Below are 21,880 nucleotides of genomic sequence, written 5' to 3'. Positions count from 1 at the left end.
CGATATCAGGATGGACCACATATTTGAGCGCACTCCAGCTTCAATTTGTAAATCTATAAACCACACTTGGGCTCTTGGCCCTATTCTAGGAAATCAAGACAGTAAAAGAGAGACGTTTTCCCGTGACCAAAGGAAAGGACATATGGAAAGAAAAAGTGATGTACAACCCCCCAAGACCCGAACTAGTCGCGCATGTTGATCCAGCTTCGTTCGGGTGGTGGGTGATCGGAGAAGCGCCGTCAGACTCGTTCTCGTCGTCGCGAACTCAGAGCCCGAGCCGAGACGGGGCTTCGGATGCCGTTGATGCATTTAGCAAGCGGTGTCGAAGGCGACGAAGGTCTGGCCGTCGGTGGGAGCGGGGAGCTGGGAAGAGGGGACGTTGAAGAGGAGGCACTGGACGGGCTCGTTGGCGGAGGGCTTGCCGAACTCGATACTGCGATGTGTGTTAGTCATGTGTTTCTCGAGGCTGATCTTGGATCAAGGGCTGGACTTACGCCTGGCAGCCGGAGGTCTGCTTGCAGAGAGCGAGGCAGGCGTCCTGGGTGGTGATGTCCTCGCGGGTGAGGAGGGGAGTAGGGGCGCTGGTGGCCGGGCCGGTGGGAGCGGCGCCGCAGACGTTGCGCTTCTTGGGCTGCTGGTCCTGGTTCTGGGCCTGGCCGTTGTTGGCGTCGGTCTGGCCGCCGTTGTTGTTGTTGGAGCCGTTGTCGGCCTGGGTGGGAGCGGCGGTAGGGACGCCGGTGCAGGCCTTGTCGAAGACCTTCAGGTTGGCGTTGGACTGGGTGGGGATCTGGGCGGCGGGAACGTTGTAGAGCCAGCAGAGAGGGGTGTTGCCGGACTCGGGGAGGCCGAAGACGAAGGCCTGGCAAGAGGCGTCGGCCTCACAGAGCTTCTGGCAGGCGTCGGCGGTGGCGGCGGTGGGCTGGGAGAAGGGAGCGACGTTGGCGCTGGAGGCGGCGGAGGGGGCGACGTTGCACTGGTCGCGGCGGGCGAGGGGGCCGGCCTGGGCGGCGGCGGCGAAGGCGATGATGGTAGCGATGGTGAACTGCATTTTGAAGGTTGGTGGTGGTGGAAGTTTGAAGAAACTTGAAAGTTGTTTGAAAGATGAGTGAGAGAGAGAGAGAGTGTGTTAGTGCTGAAGAGCGAAGTGTTGGATAGTTGATTGATGCTTGAGTGTGCTGGTGATGAGCTGAATGAAAGTTGGGATTGGAGGTGGAAAAGGTTGCCTTTTATGTTGCAGATGAGTTCTCCTGAAAGACACTCAGTTCACAGATGATGTGTTGTTGGTCCACGTTCAACTCTGTCAACTCAACTTGCAAGATGCTTACGACGACGTCGAAGCGGCTCGACACTCAGCCTCCTCCCGGAACACCATGTTGGTGACTGGGCCACGATCCCGGATGCTACCCTGTAGACGTGCGGCTTTCGTCATGATCCGCCAGGGGTTACCGATAAGATGGGTTCTATCATCTGATATGTGGCGGTTCGGCATAGTTCTAGATGTCCACACTCCCGGGGAATTGAGGGACTGAGCCCGTTGATGTGGGCACGTTTCCCAGGGTTCATCCGAATCGATGTGTAAAAGCTGTTAAACAACTCTTTTTCGGTACCTCCATCTCGTCTCTAGAAGCGCCAATTAGGAAAGAATTCAAAGTCTTCGTAGCAGATTCAATATTACTGGGGCAAAACCGAGCCCCTGGCTGGGATATCCATCTGGCAGCCAAGCCAGTGCTGTCATTGATGCGGAACGAGCGATGGGTATCCTGTGCGGCAGTCAACAAACCAACATCTGATTTCACAACAAATCAGCGAGAAACGCATGAACCGCGATCTCGGAACAGGTCCTGCTGGTCTGCCAACCCCCGTGGCGCAGGAGGAAGACGGTCCGCGGTGGACTTCCCGTGCTAGGATATCCCTGCCGTTCATCCTCCCAAGCTTTGCGGCTCCCGATGTCTATTTCCCCACCCCCACATACGAAAATAGCTCCCGAAGCCCCTTGAGCCGGAAAGGGGGAACTCTGACCCTTTCTGCCATTCCGTGGCCCGGGAACCCCTCGATGGACGCGGGTTTAGTTGCGTACTTTACCCAAATGTTCGCGGCGGGTTGCCCTCAAAGGGACTCTGAGACCGGAGGACTTGCCAGATCGAGTGACGACGAGTCCACAGAGAATAACCGCAGTAGTAAAGCTGCGCTCTAAAAATTATGCTTCCAATCTCCCCCGGCCGATTTTGACAGAATGCCTTAGCGGGAAGCCCTACGCACAGTGACATCCGCTTGGAAGAACCACTTTTGTGATGGCCACGATTGGATCGTTACGGCTGTGGTTGCCGTTTACTTTGCTAACTATTAACTCACTTGTTATATGGTGATCGACTGCGGCTGTGGTGATGACGAAGCCCTCAACGAGACTTGTAGGTTTTCTCGAACAACGGCTGATCGGCACAACTAGACATCATAATTCTCTCACTTGGTGTCTTCCAATTGGACTTTTGTTTTGTTTTGCGTCGTCATCTCATTGCTGTTGTCGTCGGGAGTTAGGAGACTCATGGGTTCATCGCAAGTTCAGCTCGTGGACACCATCCACCCCGCTTGGACAGCGATTACGAATTCTGGAAAAAGGCAGTATCGTGTACACTCTCCTGGGCATCCGGTTTGAAGAGTCTTCCATTGAAAATCAGATGTTTTCTGAAGTCATGATGGGCTCGGAACCCGCTTTTGCTTCAAGATGACAAAAACTTCTCACTCAACGATGTCGTTTAGGTACAGCAAAGCCAACCGCCGTCCTGAGTTCGGGAAGTACCAACTGCTATTATTTGATACAAAACATTTAGTCGTCATGTGGGCCGTCTTTACTGAAAAAGCCGATGTCATCGTCGCAGACAACTACACAAATTGGTAAATGAGAAACCCTCAAAAAGGACATCAAATGCGGCCTTGAACCAAGCAGCGGCACTAGCCATAGCAAACCCGGCGAAAATAAGACATGCTATAATGGAGACGTAGAATGCTCCATGTCCAGGAATCACACCTGCGAACATGAGAGCCCACACCATCAGCCCAAACCAGTACAGAGTCGTGCAAATTTTGAACCACTTGAGTGGCATCTGAAGGTCTCTTGCCACTTCCAGAATCCCCCCCTCGTCTTCTTCGTTCTCAGTTTGAGTTCTGATACCGTTTTGCGATCGAGCTGAACTGCCTTGCAGCAGACGAGCGTTGGCTCCGTCGCCGCGATGTGGTGACTCTGATGGCTCTCGGGATCTACGAGTAGAGTGGTCCATAGCTCTTTCAGGCAGTTCAAGTCCATCTGGCTGCGTGTAGTCGAAAGGTCTGTCGGAGTTCTGTGGGTTGGGTATTGAATATGGCGTATCTGTTGTTAATGTGGCTGGTAAGATGGCATTAGCTAGACGTCTTCAATGCAAAGCTGAGCAATCGATCGGTCACAATGATACTTGCCTGAGAAAGCCTCCCATGCAGACAAAAATGGAAGACAGACGAGGATCAAGGGAACAACTTGACCAAAGTTCGGCTCCATATTAGGCTCCACGTCTGCATCGAGGTAGAAATTCCAGAAGTTGGCCATGCCGAAGGTGAAGTAAAAAGACAACCAGACGATGTCCCAAAGAAGGCTGGTGGAGATGGTCTCAACCCAGATTTCGATGGCTAAAACCCAAGGCTTGATGTTTCGTTTATGGTCTTTCCGACGGAATCCACAACTTCGAAGTTTTCTCAACGACGTTGCGATTCCGGGGCTCACTCTCTCATAAGCTTCCTCCCATTTTTGACCAAAAAATACACGCAGAGACTGCCGAGGCCAGTAGTGATAGTCAGTGCGAGCAGGTCTGCAGTATAACTCGAGAAAGCGTCTCAGATAGCCCAGAAGAATAACGAGAATGAGCACCACCAGATTGAAGATCACGACCACTTCGTCAGAGAACCAGACATAACCCGGTCTCTCCGGGTCGACGAAGCGGAAGTTCTCTCTCGCGCATTTGACCGAGATGTGACGGTTGAATCGGAAAGTAACGGAGTCAGAGATAACCATACATATGATCAAGAGAACAAGCAGTATAGCCACGAGTATGACTCGGAAGTTTCTCAAGCGCTTGCTGGTGTCAAAATGTTCGTGAAGCAGAGAAATAGTGCAAAGATGAGTGATGCAAGAAAAGTATCCGAGCCTGGTCGCGATCTGAAAAGAATATACTGAGAACTTTTCGCTCAGCTTATCGTTGAACGTCATAAACGTCGTCGTGATTATGAGGGCCACTCCTGTTATCAGCTGTTGATCGCTCATGGCTAGCATGAAGGACTCAAAGGCTCGTTTTCTTTTGTCTTTCTTTAGATTGCGGTGTCGAACTTGAGCCTCGCTTTCCTGAGACGACAGGGGCCCAGAAAAGTTGAAACATGAAATAAAAGACTGTATTTTACGGGCGAATGCATTGTCGATCCGACTGTATCGGGACTCGGGAAGCCATCGGCAAAAGTAGGCCACAATAATGGCAAAAAGGTTGAAGGTGATAGAGACCATGAAGGAAGTAACAACCTGACGGGAGTTAGGACAGAATCTTAGGCCCGGGCTTGAAGCCAATCAACGTGTGACATCCATACCCCAAGCCCAGTAACATCGGGATCTGCCGTTTCCTCAAGCTTTACGCAAGTACGGTTCGAATTGGTGACCAAATAGTCCGTTGACTGATTCATGATGAAGCGATGATGATTGGGTGATTTGAGTAAGTTTCAGATATTCGCTGCAGAAATAGGTGGAAGGCTAAGATTTGCCACTTTCTAAAGTATGAACCGCGATTCCAGCTGACAACGGAAGGAAGTGTGAAAGAGACAGAAGGACCTTTCACGCTTTTAAACGACTGTGACTGGCCCCTTGGCGCAATAACGCAGCCGAACGAATGACGAGGCATCCCGTATTCAGCTTCCACTCGCCAAACAAGGCAACTCAGCTGTGGCTGTGCTGAGGCATCACGATCACGGCGCCCCGGGAAATGATTGGCTGTTGATCAATCTTATCAATCTACAGCAAACATTGGGATTTTCCCCAGCACAGCCTCTGCCTTTCACTCATCGAAAGCCAACCAAGTAAGACAGTAATGACGCGGTACCAAACCTGCGATCAAAGACCCCCAGCTGAGGCATTCAGCGGATCAAATAGTAAATACCTTGGCATGAGGTCTCAGCGGTGACACGTCAGCGTTTGCTGAGTCCTTACCGGCCGTAACGACCCTTGATCGAATGGTCATGGGACCAGTAGGTAGGCTGACACCCTGTCGAGACCCCAACTACAGCTGAAGCATACTACGGTACCTAGATAAATAGGATAGATACCTAGGTATTTAGCAGACTTTTCAGGCTTGAGTTTGCTGGCTATTGAGGCTTCTTATCCTACCTACTCGATGTCGACTATAGGCCACGCCAGCTTTATGTTTGGGTGCTGATAGAAGATTGCGTCGAGGATGAGAAGTTCGTGTCGGTATACCGTGATTCAATAAATATCTTCGGCTTGTAGACTATCTTTCTAAACGCTCAAGTATTCAGGGAGCTAACGTTACACAGGCCTCATCAAGCAATCTGAAACAAAGGCTCTCCAAGCACACCCATATCAACCTCCCCGACCCCGTTTCCCGGAGCAGTCGTCCGACTAACCCTACCGTTCGACTGCATCCTAGGAACCTCAGGCGCGACCAACGGCTTCGTCCACTCCGCAAACAAATCCACAGCCCTCAACCGATCCGGGCGCGTGGACGCCGCAATCTGCAAGTTCTGCGCCGTCGTCAACGCGCCGCCCCACGGATCATCAACGACGACCACCACATCAAGCGCCACGGCCGCATCACGCATCGCGCGCGCCTTGGTAAACCCCCCGACGCGAGACGACTTGATATTCACACCCGTGACCCCCGCCGCGTGCCCCGCGACGAGGTCGGCCATCGTCACGGCGCTCTCGTCCAGGACGACGGGTATCCCCGTGCGCCTGCCGAACTCGGCGCAGTCGGAGAGCGCGCGGCACGGCTGCTCGAGCTGCACGGCGACGTCCTGGCCCAGGGCGCGGGCGAAGGTCAACGCTTGCTCGAGGTTCCAGCCGGCGTTGGCGTCGGCCCAGACTTGGACGGTCTCGGGGACAGCTTCGCGGATGGCGCGGACGCGACGGGCGTCGCTGAGGGGGTTATCGCCGACTTTGAGCTGGAGAGCCGTGAGGCCCTTGGTGACTTCTTCCAGGGCCTGCTTGACGGCGGCTTCGGGGTCTTCAACCGGGATGACCGCGAAAGCTGGTGGACTCTCGGTGAGACACCCGCCGAGAAGGGTTGAGGTGGGAAGCCCGACTGCTTTGCCGAGGATGTCCCAGCAAGCGATGTCAATCACGGCCTTGGCGGCCGTGCCGCCCATCATGATACGGTCCATGACGACGTTGATGGCTGCTGGTGATCTGGGGTCCAGGCCGAGAACGTGCGGTCCCAGTTCTTTGAGCGCGGCAAGTTCTCCTGTGAAGGAGCTCGGTAGGTAGTTGCTGTCGAGCGGCGCTGTCTCCGCCCAGCCCTCGATGCCGTCCTTGGTGCGGATTCGGACGACGATGGATGGCTGACCGGTCGCGGAGCGGCCTCCGGACATTGTGTAAGTGCCAAAACTGTAGTTGGCATCGTATGTGTATACTGTGATGTCTTGGATCTCCATGATGACTCTAAGAATGACGGGCTGGATGTGGTGTAGGATGACTAAGGATGCTTTGGAGATATTCTCTTCTTGTCTGTTTACTGAGGATGGATGCCACTTGCATGGCTGAAATGCCGCCTCCGCATCATAATTATAGCTTCCCTTGGATCGGGCAGCAGACGTGCTTGGCCGTGTTACAACACGGCATAGGGGAACATCGGCTCCGTACGTCGAGGAGCCGGGTCAGGTGACCGGAAGTCCGGAGGCCCGGAGTTGCGTCCCAGCCGATCCCGTGCCGGGACCATGAAGTGTCCGGTTTAACACTACATACAGTACACATTTCTGGTGTAGGTTTTTATGAGATATTGCTCACTCTCTAATTTCCCGTGCAAGTCTGAGATCTTTACGCTGTTGGGTAAATCTTGTACAATATCTCACTACACGAGCTTGACCTCCTGTCGTCCCCTCAATTCGAAAAGGGTTTTGAGCCATTCCAGCTCCGACTTGCCCATACTCGACCTCATATTTCCCATCGTCTGGGTGGTTTGTTGGTACATGGTAAGGAAATCCTTCACGCTCGAAGTCGTGTCTGGGCACTCTACCCCAGCAAGAGGACTTGGAGAAAAACCGTGCTCTACAAATCGAACGTAACCCAAGCGTTCATACTCGATCTCACCCGGTGTTTCCTGTACCTCTTTAAGTCGAATAACAAGACAGGCCATCTCGGGACACCTGCCCGTCTTGAGACCAAAGTCCGTTACGCGGATGACGGCAACAGGCATCGCCCAGGCCGAATTATCATCATTGATGGGCGCATCCGGCTGGAATCCTCGATCATGTTGACCCCCTTGGGGAACCCACAAGTCTCCGACAACAAGCCAGATGGGACTTGAACCCCAATTCTTGAGCACTCCAGGCCACCTGATCAAGACACCAGGCATAGCGTACGTCGACAGCAGCAGATGAGCAGAACTCAGCTCTCCACAGGGGTCAACACCAGCAGGGACGCAAACAGCCTCCAAGACCTCCGCCACGCCCGCATAGTCCTCGCTTCCCGTTCTGCCCTGCGTAAACCAGCTTCCCTTCCCCGTGTTCAGGGTGTCGGAGTCCGAGTCGAACCGGATTAACTGGTCAGGCTTGTGGTAGTCGACGGACGCCCAAGACCACGTCGGAGCCCTCCACGTCTCGGCTCGCCGCTCGGGGAGGTAGACGAGCCACAGGAGATCCAAGTGCAACGTCTCCAACCAGAGTCCTGCAAGGTACTGGCCCTTGTAGTCCGGGTTCCATACCTTCGCGACGCCGGCAAGAGCCGGAAACGTATCTTTCCGGAACGTCAGGTCAAGCTTGCAATACTGCTGCACCATGTGCCTCCACGTCTTGATGCTCTCCGTCCAATTCGGCGTCTGCAGCAGAGCCGTAGAAAACCTGGTGTAATCCGGAGTCGCCGATCCTCGACCGTCCGCCTCCGACCCCTGCGACTTCTCAACCGCCTTGAACTTCCCCTTCAAATCAGCCAGGCTTCCCGCGAACTGAATCTTCTCAGGCACGACCGCCGCCGAGATCCCGCCGCACTCGCACGTCAGCGCCGACCGACACTCCCAGTTCACCTCGGACCCGGCGAAGTGCACCACCCTAGCGGAGAGGAGGCGTTCCTGGTAGACCCAGGCGCGCGTCGTGATGGGGAAGAACTTCTTGAAGTCGCCGACGTGCACGAGCTCCGAGCAGGCGTGCAGGCGGACGTCCGCGTCGTTGACGTCGTTGACGAGCGAGAGCTGCCGGGCGTGGTGCGGCGGGTCAAGGGGCGAGGTGTAGAGGCCGCGGCTGGAGTCGGAGGCCTTGGAGGCGGCGAGGGTGACGTGGGCGTTGGTGTAGATGGCGGCCATCTGCGCGGCCTCGATTTGCCAGTCGAGCGGGTCGTCTTGGATGATGCAGAGGGAGTCGATCCAGATGTACTGCAGGCCGAGGCGGCGGGTGAAGTCGATGGCGTCGCGGAATGTGGGCGGGAGTGAGGATAGCTGGATGCCCGTCGTGAACTTGGAGAAGTTGTCTTTGAGTGTGCGTACCAGGGGCTTCTTTCCCCAAGGGTGACTCAGACACGCGTATTTTCCCTCGGCGCCGTTGGTTTCTAGCAAGCGAACTTCGGAATCTGATGGTCCAATGGAGATGACCCTCTTTGGTAAAGGAACTTCGACGTCTTCGCCGCATAGAGGATGGCTAGACGTGCACTCGTGGAGCCACTGATTGATGGTGTTCAGGGTCTCCTGTGACGAGGTGTTGCGTGGTATCACCTTAGGGGTAGTCGGTTCCCCCGTGCCGAGTTGCAAGTTACGGAAAGGGCGCAGACGCTGACGCATTTCCTCTAGATCTCGAATTCAGCATCCTGTATGAAGGCATGGAAACAATGTGATGGGGAGAAAGAAGTCTTCACCCACCGTCAGAAATGCAGAAGTGAATCGCGTTCCCGACATCATCCCGAACCTGCTCAATGATGCGAGGAAACGACCACCAGTTGAGCTTGCTACCTGCCAGAAGATATCCGCCGTACAGCTTCCACTTGGCTTCGTAAAGCAGTGTGCAGAACGGACAGCCGTCTTCGACCTCCTTTCGAAGAAACTCTTCGTCCTCTACGCTCTTTTTGCAGCCTTGGTGAAACAGTTGGGGATCTGCTTCCACTCGCTCACACCATTCTAAGAGAAGACTAAGACGAACGGGCTTGAATTCTTGTGGTCCAGGCCGAGTTTGGGTCTCGGTGACCACAGGCGCCTTCATCATTGCTGAAGCTTGGGATCCCATACCTGTGACTGAGGTCAAGCTTGCAGAGGACGGCGGTGTGAGGAGATGAAGGCGATCCTCGCGTGATTTTCGAGTGCGGCTGAACTTGCTTGGATCAAATCGGCAATTTCTCGGAACCGCAGGTGACATGCTCGTCGGTCTCAGCTGCGTTAGCCCCAAAAGTCAGCTGGGGAGAGCGGGGTACCTTGATTGGGAGAAAAGAGAGGTGACAAGATTGGACAGCGAGGCAGATGCCATGGGGAATGTGCCGGTTGCTGTGAAGCCTTCGCCAATCATCACGGCGTCTCACAGGTCATCACAGATGAACATCTTAAGCATGAGATAATAGCAAGTCAATTGTCCTTATGTTAGTTGTACACTATAACGCCGTGTGCCATTTTCCTTCAACCCAGAGAATGAAACATCTTACCTCAGGGAATCTCTAGCGCCCTCCAGGACTTACTGCTCCGTACTTTCATCTACTGTTTGAAATACTCCCTCAACGATATTGCAATTATCCGAAACAATCCATCACATTTTGTGTGCAAGAGCGCCGCCGTCTTACATTTTGACCCGGAACAGGTATCGGAGCCGGACCTGTGCCACATCGTACACGATGAACTCATTGTAGAAGAGACCTGCACTCTGGATGCCAGTGTCTCCAGGAGTCACCGTTGTGTCGGGCTAGAAAGATGTCAGCTATGTTCTGTGTGGCTTGGGGGAAGACGCCATTGGAACCGATCGGGCCCATGGTTGATCAGAGTGACGGGGAATGGACAATACTGACCATCTGGATGCCTTGGAGGGATGGGTCAACGCAGCTAGCGTCCATCCACTTGCTCGGGCCTGTACGGCCTTGACCCCAAGTGGACAGCATGCCGCCGGCCTTGGCACTGTCACCTGCGTTGTAGCTTGCGTTGGTGAGCTTCTGAATGGGGTCACCCAGTTCGGCCTCACAGAGCAACAGGAGTGCCTCGCCGCCAGAGCTGTGTGAGTTGCAGTAGTTGGCCGACTTGGACGACATATCTGCCAGATAGATACCCTTGCCGAACATGTATCCGGTAACGGGGGCCTCGGGCGGCGCGATGCGAAGACCTTGGCTGAGGATACCGCCAAAGTTTGTGACTCTGGAACCGTGCCAGAGCAGTCGACGATCGGACTTGACTTTGGGCATCTTGTTCTTCTGGAAGCGTTCCAGCTCGCCGTTGCGCTCGATGCGGAAGATTTGCTGCACCTTGTAGTTGACATGGTGAGTCGAACCTTTGGAGCCGGTCAAATAGCGCGAGAGAAGGTCGAACTCTGTACTCTTATGCTCAAGAGGAGTCATCTCGTTCATGCCGAGAGTGCGGTACTGAGTATCGGCAGGATGAACGTCACTGAGCTTGCGGTCGACCTTCATAAGGTCGGACGCAACCTTCATGTCTGACAAGCTGTCGAGGAGGTCAAGCTCCTTCTTCAGCATGTCGTTGGTGCTGATGATGGGAGGACGACGCCGGCCGAATGCGTGAGGGATCAGGCTATAAAACTGGTTCGAGAGTTGCTCGATGGCAGCAGCAAAGGTCGTGGAGTACTTGGTATCGGCAAGCGAGGGATCACCAAGCAGCTCACTCAGATTTTTGAGGGTCTGGAAACCGCGCAGGATTGTGCCTTTGCTGAGTTTACCAAGGGGTAGCTTGTTAGCGTCGTAATCCATGGAGGACATTGCCGAGGCGAAGTATCCCATGTTGAAGATGAGACCCATAAGCTCTTCGACAGGCTTGGGAAGCGTGCACTTCTTTGCCTCTGCCTTCTTCTTCTCAGGAGCCTCCTCGTCGGCCTTGACAACGTCGTCGGCGTCATCGTCGTCCTCAGAATCCGGCTCGTAGCTGCGCTCGACAAAAGCGTACTTTGAGGGTTTGGGGTCCTTGCCGCGGTCGGCCCAGGAATAGCCACTCTTGTCCTTGAATTTCTTGTCGAATTGCTTGAGGGCATCATCCAAGGATCCATTGCCGAGGACTGCGTTCTGACCGGAATCACCAACTCTGCCCCAGCGGGTCCATGTCTTGAAGAAGGATCCCATTTGAATGAGCTGTAAGCGTTAGTCAAACAGTCGGGAGGGCCACATGGCAGAGACCGAAGCAGAGGAGACCATACCTGAATGCGATAGAACTTATTGTTGTTGTTTGACGCGTTGGTCTGGTTGAGGGAAGCATCGTAAATGACGCCGTCGGGCGCAATGTAGACAGTGCCTTGAACCTTGCAACCCTCGTCAAGCGGAATCACTAGGTTCTTGGACTTGGCGACCTGGCCATCGCTAGAGGGCTTCTTGACAGGGGCATCTTCCTCCTTCTTCACGACGGTCTTGTCATCGTCATCGTCGGGAGACGCGGCGGCAGCGGCGGCGGCAGCGCGTTTTCCCTTGCCAATGGTAGCAGCAGCGGCAGCCTTCTTCTTCTTGGGCTCAGGAGGCGCGTCGCTCTCATTATCAGACTGGGCGGCAGCCTTGGTACGCTTGCGCGATCCGTTGGCTTTGGTGGCGGCGGGCTGCGTCTGAGAGGCGTTCTGGGAAGCAGCAGCAGCTCCAGCTCCAGCTTTCGCTGGTGCTGCAGGCGCGTTGGCTGCGGCAGCGACTGCAGCAGGGGGCGGAGGCTGTGACATCTTGGATTGGCTACCACTGCCTATGGCGTAGTCATCCTCGGGAACTTTGGAGCCTTTGGACTCGCACTCCTGGGCCCACTCCAAGCTGACGATATGGATGTTGTTCTTCTGAGCAGACGCGACCTTTGTCGTCTTGGCGTCAAAGTCTTCCTGGGTGGTGATGAGATGGGTCGTCTTCTTGGTGATTGACTTTGCGTTGGTCGCACCCAGTGACGTCAAAAAAGACTCGAGCTCAGCCCGTTTCTGATCAAAGGTGCCGCTGATGGCCACGACAGCGCCGTCGAGGGGTTGCGCCTTCGGTGCTGGTGCTGCTGGGGTGGCCGCTGCAGCAGCAGCAGCTCTGCCCGATCTCCTGGGGGGCATTGTGGGCGGGTGCGGAGAAGGGACACGGGAGAAAGAGTGACTCGAGCTCGAGGGTTGTGGAAGGAGTAATGATAATACTTAATTGACGTCAATTGATGTCGCGATACTGAAGATGAACCGGAACAATGAAGAAAGAAGAATGGGAGAAGAGATTGACGGCAGTGATGGAATATGTTTTATTTCTTTTTCTTTTTCCTTGGGAAGGTATGAGCCGATACCAACAACAGCAGGAAGGTACTTTCCCTACCCTTCACCCCTGGACGGTAGCGAAGGAAAGCGCGACCCCCAAGGCCACTTGCACGTTTTCAGCACCTTGCGGCACCGACCAACATGGGACAGCAGGCACCAGCGGCGTTGGTGCCTGGCGCACGAGCCATTTCCACCACCCAAGGTGCGTCTGTCGCGTGTTCACGTGGGCAGGCACGTCTTCTTGTGGTCCTTCCTGCCTGGACGATAATTGCATGAGTACCACAAGAAAATGGAGATCAAATGCTGTGCATCTACTTTGCCTTGCAGATAATGCTGCAGCAGATGGAGGAATACCACCTCAGGTAGCTCCCTCCCCAGTCTGAGAAGCAATGACGATGTTAGTCTCACAAGTTGGCCCAAGCTCCTTATCAACAAACGCAACTCAGAAGAGCGGACAGGTTGATCTCTAAAGATGTAGAGGTGATTTATGTTTTAATTGATTTTGTTAGACGTGGAGAGATATAATTTTATACGAATCTTCTGTAAATCAGGTCAATAGGCAAGCATTCACACATTAAGAAACAGCAGACAACGGAGACTGCCGCGGTGTAAGGGTGCTACTTCTAGTTCCATAGGCAGGTAGGTCTTGCCTTAAAACACCGGGCCGTAAGACAATGCGAGCCAATCAGAAGACCCACCCACTGTTGGTCGCACTTTCCCTCGACTGCGACCACCCGTGATTTTGACCACCTCTAGGCAGGAGCATGCAATCGATTGGCTGTGGCGAGGCTGAAGATCATCTCCATCGTCATTTTCTCTCTCTTAGCTGGCCATGTTATCCTGTCACGACCGACCTCAATTGTCAAGGAAGACACTCTCCAGAGACGACGTCCCCGCTCCAGCTCCAGCTCCATCTCCAACCTCCGTGCTGCCTGCCTCTGCCTAGGTAAACTTTGGGAAGCACGCGCCACCCGGCCAATCACCACCAACAAACAACCCAACTACCTCTGTTGGTATCCCCTCAGACCTTTCTAACCGTTCTTGCCCTTCTTGTTGTCCTTGGTGGTTTCCGTCCTTCATCCCACTTCCTGGCGTTTCTTCTTGTTTCCATTCTCTCCAACGCCCTCGGTTTCCCTCCCCGTCTGTCTTCATCTCATCTTTCTTGTCATCCAATTCATGTCATAGCTCCTTGGCCCCGCTGCCTCCCATCGTCACTTCCAGGTTCCCACCGACACTTCACATCACTCTTGGCCATGTCCCAACCTTCGCCGCCAGCGACGGTCACGATGCCGTCCGCCGCGACCCCAGACCCCGATGCCGTCACCCCCTTCAGCAAAGTGCCCGTCGAGGTTCTTCTACGCATATCGTCGCATCTGACCACCCCCGAGCTGGGCAATCTGCGCCTGACATGCAAATCCATCGAGCAGTCCATGTTCAACACCTTCATGAGGGAATTCTTCACCAAGCGCCAGTTCATGCTCACCGAGGACAGCTTACAAGCCCTCGTCGACATCAGCAAGTCGCGTCTGAGTGATTGCCTTGACCATGTCATCATTGGCCTCAACTACTTCCAGATCCAGCCCTTTCGGCCACACCACACCGCCGAGCAGAACGCATACCGCAAGGCCTATGCCGACCACCGCACTCTCGTCAGCAGCGGCCAGGACGTCGTCATGCTCACCGAGGCTTTCCAGAACCTTAAGAATCTCAAGACAGTCGGCATACGCGACTATCACTCTCGCGAGCGTGCCGGTCGCGACGGCCCCGGTGCTACTTGGGCTAGTTATGGAGCCACCACCATCCAAAAAGAGACGGGCATCGACCTCATGAGTCCCATGCATTCCGAGCATGCCCAAGAATACGCCAACAAAGTCATGATCACCCTCTTCACCGCTCTTGGCAATGCTGGCGCCCGCCCAAGCACGTTCGAGATGCTGCGCAGACAGCAGCGCGTCCCCGACGACGATGCCTTCAACCTCTTCACCAAGTACCTTAAGCCCAAGGTTCTACCCGTCCTCGAGGGTATCAAGACTCTCATCCTGGTCGTCAACGCTGCCATCGGCCCCACCCGTACTGTGAGCATCCCCGGGAAACCAAACGGGCAGGATACCAGCCACGATTACCTCTTGCGCCAATTCTTGGGCTACATGACCAACTTGGAGCATCTCCGCCTCAACTTTTATAACGGACGAGGGAGTGCTGAGAAGCTTCTCAACTGGCTGGCCACACCTGCCCCCAAAGCTCCATCGGCACCTCATCCGGCCAACACCACGACCGGCCTGCTTGCCCCCCCACCTCCCCCGGTCTTTCCTTATCTGAGAGAGCTGAACCTGGGCTTCTGTGACCTTAACCACAAAGACCTCGTCCAGGTCGTCCGCAAGTTTGCACCCACGCTCAAAAGTCTCGAGCTGTACAGGGTCACCCTCGCCAACCAACCCGTACACACGAACGCAGTCGATCAGTCGGACCAAAGCGCCAGGTACAAGGTCAACTTGTGGAGCAAGATGCTGAAGAGCCTTTGCGAGATCCCGGGCCTGGATCTGGAACACATCATGATCGGCTTACCCAACCAGCGCTCTTTCAAGGCGCCCGGTTCGTACATGGTTAACAGCCACGTTTGGTTCCACCCCAAGGACGCACCCGACAAGAAGTTGACGATGGAATCGTACACGGGCATTGACTGGAAGCACTACGTCGGCGCCCTGACTACTCGTATCAAGATGGATACGCCGCCGGAGACGGACGAGGAGGAGGAGGACGACGAAGATGACGACGACGAAATGTACGACTCTGGGCCGGATGAGGATGGTAAGTTGTTTTATTTCGGCTGTTTCGACGGTTCCCCTACGTTGCCCTTTCCCGCAGTTTTCTTGGCTGTTTCTTGTCTACGCCTCTACCCTTGTGTTACTCAGCTCTAATGCGCCCCTGCTAGAAGACGAAGATGAAGATGACGACGAGTGAAGAAGGATAATCGCTGACCTGACGACTCACTAGAAGAGTTTATGATGATGCACGGCTACTATCCAGATGAAGTGATAGACGCGTTTGACGAGTTGGAGGACATGCTCATGATTGACACGTACGGGATCGACCCCATGATGTTCTGAGGCTTCGGGTTAGAGAACGAGATACGAATAAAGCCGATCACCACCACCACAATCATCATCGTGTTCACTTCAGCGTTGATTGCGTTCTTGATATCGTCGGATGAGGCGACATGCCGTCCAAATCTTGGAGAATACCATCAGCCATATGCTATCGCCGAAACCAAGCCTTCACCTCTGATGAAGCATCTGTGAGAGCAAACAACTTCTCCGGAGTCCAGTGTGACTGTCTCTGGAGCTTGGGCCACCGTCCGACCTTCAGGCGGCAGCGCCCCACGTTGACGATATGATCCACTACCTACCTTAGGTAACCCAAATTAGGAGATACCCACTATTAGATGGGTTGCTGAATCAGCCAGTCAACGGGCTGCTCCAGCGGAGGTTTTCCTGAGAGAAAAAAAAAAGAGGGAGAAATAATTTCAGAGAATGGGAAAAAGAGGGCGAAAATCTCCCTTTTGGCTTTCTCAGCAAACACGACATGGTCACCCTTCACCAAACACAAGGTTTCGACGGCTCGTCCATCAACACCTTAATTCATCGTCACTCTCACGGCCCGATATCCGAGCAGAAGAAACGATTCAACTGTCAACTTGCAGAATATCAGCACCGTTATGATCTACGACGACCATTTGACTCGTCGGGTCTCAAAAGCAATGCTCCGTTTGGTGGATCAATGATTTTCAGCGGCTGACTCTCTCGCTGCCGCTGCTTTTGCGGCGCCCTCCTTCACTCCCTGGCTCGCTCCGTGGCTCAGCCCAGCCAGAACATCAACAGGCGTCTTGGCAACCCCCCCGAATCAACATCGACAATTGCTTTTCATCATGAAACACGCCCTAGAATGATGTTCATGCGGAGAAACTGTTCTGTCTGTTCTCTCGGAATCAACCGGTCAAAGTCGCATCGCGTCGGGGGCCAAGACCTCCCATGTCAACGATGACCTCTGTCGTTCGGATGCCCGCGCCCGTTGACGATCGGCCTTCGTCTCAGCTTTACGACGTCCTTCAACGGTCATGGTTTTTATTTCAACGTCCCCCTTTTGCCACCAACAACGACAAGGTCATTCATTCGGGCTCGTTTGGGGTCATCGATACGAACCCGTTCCAGATTTGCAGGTTCCATTGATTACAGGAGTCCCCGTGCAAATAGGCTTCAGATTGCGCAATACCGCTAATCACCAGGCATGTCTGCAGCCAGCCAGATCCCAGAGTTTGCTCTCGCAAGCCGTCTTGTTGTTGGCGGGATTCGACCCGATGCAGGACGATTTCTCTCTCGACTGAGTAGTTTGTCCGGCTCGGCGCGCCTCCACGCCCGGTTCCCCGTCCAGCGGCCGTCAATCATGGCCCCAACAGAGAATCTAACGACCGCAAAAGCTCGATAAAATCAGACGAGGGCCGTCGGAGTCGCATTCCACGTGGGGCCGTTTCTTCGTTTCCTGCAGGCTCGAGCCCATGGGAAAGCAGTTCTCGAGATGAAGGGGGAGAGGCGAATACGCATCTCGCAGGCACAGTTGCGGCCATTGCCCACATTACGCCGCGTGTGGCCCCCGACAGGCGAATTACAGAATCTCTCGCGACTCTCGTTGGCCTTTACCTGCGGCAGAGGGCCCATAAGTTTAAACTGATCAAGAAAGGTGTGCTTACTACGAGCCGGCTGGGGATGTTGCTGTCGCCGTCGCTGTCGATGGCCTGGTTCATCTTCCTGCGGCGTGCCAAGACGCTGCCAAGAGGTCGCGGCGGGGAGCCTCAACGAAGCCATCGTCCACGACTGGCTCCGGACCTTATTTTTCCATCCTCCGGCTGCCATGGGCGGAGATGACCATCAGGGAACCAATGCGACGATACTTGGCGGCCAAACAATTACCGACCGTTAAGCAACGCCCAGTTGATAGCCGCATGGTACAATCACCGACATGGTCGCGATGGAGCCACCGGTTCCTGGATCTTGTTCACCACCCCGGTCGATGACCCCCGTGCCCGCAACCTTTTGCGCAGACCCCTCGACGTCGCATCTCCATCTGGCCATGCTCATTTTCTCGCTCGCTCGCGAGTCGATCATTGACAATGAATTAAGGCGAACTTGGCAATTCGAACCCCCACCGTCGTCCCTAATCACCCCGACCCTCCCGCGGGTCCCTCGAGCAGCCAACACAATGGCGCTGCCGAACCGGCTTGGTTCCGATCTCGATATAAAGACGAGCTCCCCCAGCAGCCACCAAACTTGGCTCAGCTTGGCGACTCAGCTTCGGTTCCTCACGCTGCCGTCACTCAATCTCAGTCTCAACTCACCCAGTCTCGACCTCGCTCGACACAGTCACTCTTTGAGACAATCAACATGAAGTCCGTTCTTTTCTTCGCCACCGCCGCCGCGGCCGCCGGCCCCTACCTGGCCTGGACCGCCGACTCGTTCACCCAGCACGAGATCGACAACAAGAAGCCCTACCACTACACCAAGGCCGTCCTCTACGACGGCTTCGAGGCCGCCTACGAGCTGACCAAGAACGAGTCCCTCGCCGACTGGTACCGCAGCCGCATCGACGAGCGCGTCGTCCTCGCCAACGGCAGCATCACCAACTGGAAGCCCTCCGCCTACTCCCTCGACGAGTACCGCATCGGCAACAACATCCTCTGGTGGTACGAGCGCACCGGCGAGGCCAAGTACAAGACCGCCGCCAAGATCATCCACGAGGAGCTGAGCCACCACCCCCGTACCGACGAGGGCGGCTTCGTCCACCGCCACCCCATCTACGACCACCAGATGTGGCTGGACGGCATCTTCATGGCCGACACCTTCTACGCCAAGTACACCAGCCTGTTCGACAAGAACAACGCCACCGCCTGGGACGACATCGTCAACCAGTTCGACATCATCGACCGCCGCACCCGCAACAGCACCCTCAACCTGCTCTACCACGGCTTCGACGAGACCAAGACCGCCGTCTGGGCCAACCAGGTCAACGGCGCCTCCCCTCTCATCTGGTCCCGCGCCGTCGGCTGGTACGCCGTCGCCCTCCTCGAGGTCATCCAGCTCCTGCCCAAGGGCCACCCCGGCATCGAGAAGCTCACCAACTACTTCGTCACCCTCGCCGACGGCCTGAAGAACGCCCAGGACAAGTCCGGCGGCTGGTACCTCATCATGGACCCCCAGTACGTCGGCAACCCCGCCAACTACATCGAGTCCTCCGCCTCCGCCCTCTTCGTCTTCGCCTGGCTCAAGGGCATCAAGCTCGGCCTCATCCCCGAGACCAAGTACTTCACCCCCGCCGCCAAGGGCTACCAGAAGCTCACCGACTTCGTCACCGAGAACGCCAACGGCACCGTCAACTGGGAGGGCACCGTCGAGGTCGGCTCCCTCAACAGCGACGCCAGCTTCGAGTACTACACCGGCGTGCCCCTCGCCGCCAACGACTACAAGGGCGTCGGCCCCTTCATGTTCGCCTCCTACGAGTGGGAGACGTACAACCAGACCAAGATCCCCGGCCGCCAGCCCCAGGGCCCCCGCCACCACGGCAAGCCCCGCCAGCGCCAGTTCAACCGCCGCATGAACAAGTACTACTAGACGATGGAAAATGAGGACCGAGGGCGAGCCCATGAACATTCGAGAAGAAGAAAAGTCACGGCCGGCTTGCATGTACATGACTTATTGTTTAATTTCTTAATCCCTTGCCCGGGGGCGTTGTACATTTTTCGCTCATTTACATGAACATAGATTCGTTACTTCATATCCTGTACTGCGTGATGATGCTCTTGACAGCCTTAAGCTGTGACCTTCCAAGGCACAGTTTTCAAGGCCTCACCAATCCTCTTAACTCCCTCCCCAACAACATCCTCTGTTTGGGTGTATACAAGCCGAAACCACCCAGGCTCGAGACAATGCTCCTCTCCCGGGTGCAAAAACACGCCCTTCGCCAACAACCTCTCGGCCAAGGCAAACTCCCTCTCCTGGGCCGACCCAAAGTCCGCCGGCGGCAACCAAGGCGATAAGTCGATATACACAAAGAAGCCCGCGTTCGCCTCGAGATACATCACCTTCAACTCCCTCAGCCTCCCCGTCACAAACTCATAAGCCTTCGCGATCTCCCGCCTCGACAGCGCGATGAACTCGTCATGCCACTCCCGATCCTCAAACATGGCCGCGGCAAGCGCAACCGACGGGCCGGCAGGACTGTGAAACCGCACCACGCTCGCAAAGGCGTCGTGCAGCGCCCTGTTCCGCGACACCAGCGCCCCCAGCCGCAGCCCGGACGACGCGAAGTCCTTGGCGAGCCCGTACTCCACGTGCACCAGGTCCGGATCGATGACGCCCGCCGGGTCGATCGACAGCACCGACGTGAACGGCTCGAGGGCGTCCGAGAAGACAGAGAGCCCGTAGACCTCGTCGCTGATCAGGTGGATCCCGCGGCGCCCGCAGAACTCCATGATCTTGACGAGCGTCTCGCGCGGGTAGCACCGGCCCAGCGGGTTGCTCGGGTTCACGATCATGACGGCCCTGACCTCGACGCCCCTCCACGCGGCCTCCCTCACGGCCTCCTCGAACGCGCCGACCACGTCCGGCGAGAAGCAGTTCCGCGGCGTGGTGTCCGCGTACACGACCTCGACGCCCATCTCGTTGCCGAAGTCCAGCTCGAAGCGCCCGTACACGGGCCTGCTCACGAGGATCCCGTCGCCCGGCGAGGCGAGCGCGAAGGCGAGGATGTGCTGCACGGCGGTCGCGCCGCTCGCGACGTGGACGTCGGCGCTGGTGAGCGGGGCGTGCGGGCGGAAGGTCAGGTTGAGGTGGGCGGCGAGGGCGGCTCGGAGGCGGGGGCCGCCGGCGGTGCTGTAGGAGTAGGAGAAGACGTCGGCGGGGAGGGGCACGCGGGCGGCGAGGGCGGCGACGGAGGGGAGCATGAGGTTGTTCTGGGCGGAGGCGAAGGAGATGAGGCCGGAGGGGTTGGAGGGGGTGTAGGTCTGGGTCGGGGCGAAGCGCCACGGGCGGGAGAGGGCGGAGGACGTTTTTTGGGCGCGCGGGGAGAGCATTGTGGCGTTTTGGTCGTTTGTGGAACGGGGGGTTTGTGTTTGTTGGACGTTGAACGTTTTAGTGGCTTGGGTTTAAGGTGTGAGGATTCTTTTGTGAAGGATGAGAGATGACGTTCATTGTGTAGTAGTATTACGGGAAGGGCGCGGCCGATCGCGGGGGGTAATCGAATGGGAACCTTTACGGCCTGGATAGGCCAATGAGTCAATTTGCGCAAATGCGCTCATGGTGGGAATTCTGCAGTGTTTTGTTGTCCTTGATATTGCTGTCTGAACCACGACTTATCGAGGTTCCCGACAATCAGGATACCGGAGCCGGTTTCTCCAAAGGTTCCGCGAAAGCACGGAGCCATTGGAGCCCGTGGCTGTCCGCGTACACGGGCCGGCTTTGTGGGGCGCTTCCGGTGCCTTTGGATCGGAGCCGAAATCCGCAGCCGGTGCTCGCCGCTCTCGTCATTCTAGAACGGCCTACGATTCATAATGATTGATGCGTGTATATATGCATAAATAAGGTTGCCCATAGGTTGTTATCTGCGATAGTCTGCTTTAGGAATAAATGAATAAAGTCTGCAGAGGTTAGATATACTGATTCCGTGGTGCAAGGTGGCGATTTCTAGCGGACATCTCCCAACATTAAAGAATTGACTTCACAGCTTCTCAAGACGAATCAATCAATTCAATTAATTGCTCGCTCGCGTCTAACCCAGACTCGTATCCCATATCGGCCCAGATTGAGCCGCGGGGGGTGCCCCTGATCGCTGGAGTCAGACGGAGACCACCTCCGTGGAATTCGACCCACAAGGCGGCCCGATCCCAGGCAGCATGGTTACATCCACCGTCGATAAGCTGTCGAGCTAAACTTGAAGCTTAATGAGCTCGGTGCTTCTCCTGCTGTTGTATGTGATTAGACTTTGTCTTTTCGTCGTGAACCCTGCCTTGGAAGGATGAATCCAGGGTCCAGATAGGCCACTTGTCGCATGACCCGGCGTCTGCTCCTGTGTAAAATCGCAATCAAGACATTCGAATAGTTGTTGTCTGGATGTCCTACGAGAAAGAAATCTTCTATCTTGTAGCGATCTCAACAAGAGCACCGTGGCTCGTCGCTCTCTTGTGCCAATGGATCGCAATAGATGTCGGCGACATCGGTAA

The 21,880-nt window shown here is 55.5% G+C and overlaps 6 protein-coding genes across 6 annotated transcripts; 2 read left to right on the top strand and 4 right to left on the bottom strand.

Annotated features, from left to right (window-relative positions):
• Positions 1-309: 309 nt before the first annotated feature.
• On the bottom strand, positions 310-1,048 carry CkaCkLH20_05439 (uncharacterized protein; the record flags this gene model as incomplete). Its single annotated transcript, XM_038888158.1, has 2 exons — positions 310-433; positions 495-1,048. 2 exons carry the CDS (start codon positions 1,046-1,048, stop codon positions 310-312), a joined length of 678 nt encoding a protein of 225 aa, XP_038746634.1.
• A 4,517-nt stretch (positions 1,049-5,565) lies between these two features.
• On the bottom strand, positions 5,566-6,675 carry CkaCkLH20_05438 (o-succinylbenzoate synthase; the record flags this gene model as incomplete). Its single annotated transcript, XM_038888157.1, has 1 exon — positions 5,566-6,675. One exon carries the CDS (start codon positions 6,673-6,675, stop codon positions 5,566-5,568), a length of 1,110 nt encoding a protein of 369 aa, XP_038746633.1.
• A 416-nt stretch (positions 6,676-7,091) lies between these two features.
• CkaCkLH20_05437 (uncharacterized protein) lies at positions 7,092-12,426 on the bottom strand (the record flags this gene model as incomplete). Its single annotated transcript, XM_038888156.1, has 5 exons — positions 7,092-9,013; positions 9,087-9,283; positions 9,992-10,110; positions 10,214-11,494; positions 11,560-12,426. 5 exons carry the CDS (start codon positions 12,424-12,426, stop codon positions 7,092-7,094), a joined length of 4,386 nt encoding a protein of 1,461 aa, XP_038746632.1.
• Positions 12,427-13,901: 1,475 nt separating this feature from the next.
• CkaCkLH20_05436 (F-box domain-containing protein) lies at positions 13,902-15,722 on the top strand (the record flags this gene model as incomplete). The annotated part of the gene is made up of 2 exons (XM_038888155.1): positions 13,902-15,423; positions 15,610-15,722. 2 exons carry the CDS (start codon positions 13,902-13,904, stop codon positions 15,720-15,722), a joined length of 1,635 nt encoding a protein of 544 aa, XP_038746631.1.
• A 2,328-nt stretch (positions 15,723-18,050) lies between these two features.
• CkaCkLH20_05435 (cell wall glycosyl hydrolase) lies at positions 18,051-19,274 on the top strand (the record flags this gene model as incomplete). The annotated part of the gene is made up of 1 exon (XM_038888154.1): positions 18,051-19,274. One exon carries the CDS (start codon positions 18,051-18,053, stop codon positions 19,272-19,274), a length of 1,224 nt encoding a protein of 407 aa, XP_038746630.1.
• A 197-nt stretch (positions 19,275-19,471) lies between these two features.
• CkaCkLH20_05434 (ACC synthase) lies at positions 19,472-20,734 on the bottom strand (the record flags this gene model as incomplete). The annotated part of the gene is made up of 1 exon (XM_038888153.1): positions 19,472-20,734. One exon carries the CDS (start codon positions 20,732-20,734, stop codon positions 19,472-19,474), a length of 1,263 nt encoding a protein of 420 aa, XP_038746629.1.
• Positions 20,735-21,880: the final 1,146 nt, after the last annotated feature.

Source organism: Colletotrichum karsti (genome assembly GCF_011947395.1).
Source record: "Colletotrichum karsti strain CkLH20 chromosome Unknown Scaffold15, whole genome shotgun sequence".
In the NCBI taxonomy this organism is placed as follows: domain Eukaryota; kingdom Fungi; phylum Ascomycota; class Sordariomycetes; order Glomerellales; family Glomerellaceae; genus Colletotrichum; species Colletotrichum karsti.
This window is presented reverse-complemented; position numbering and strand designations above follow the sequence as displayed.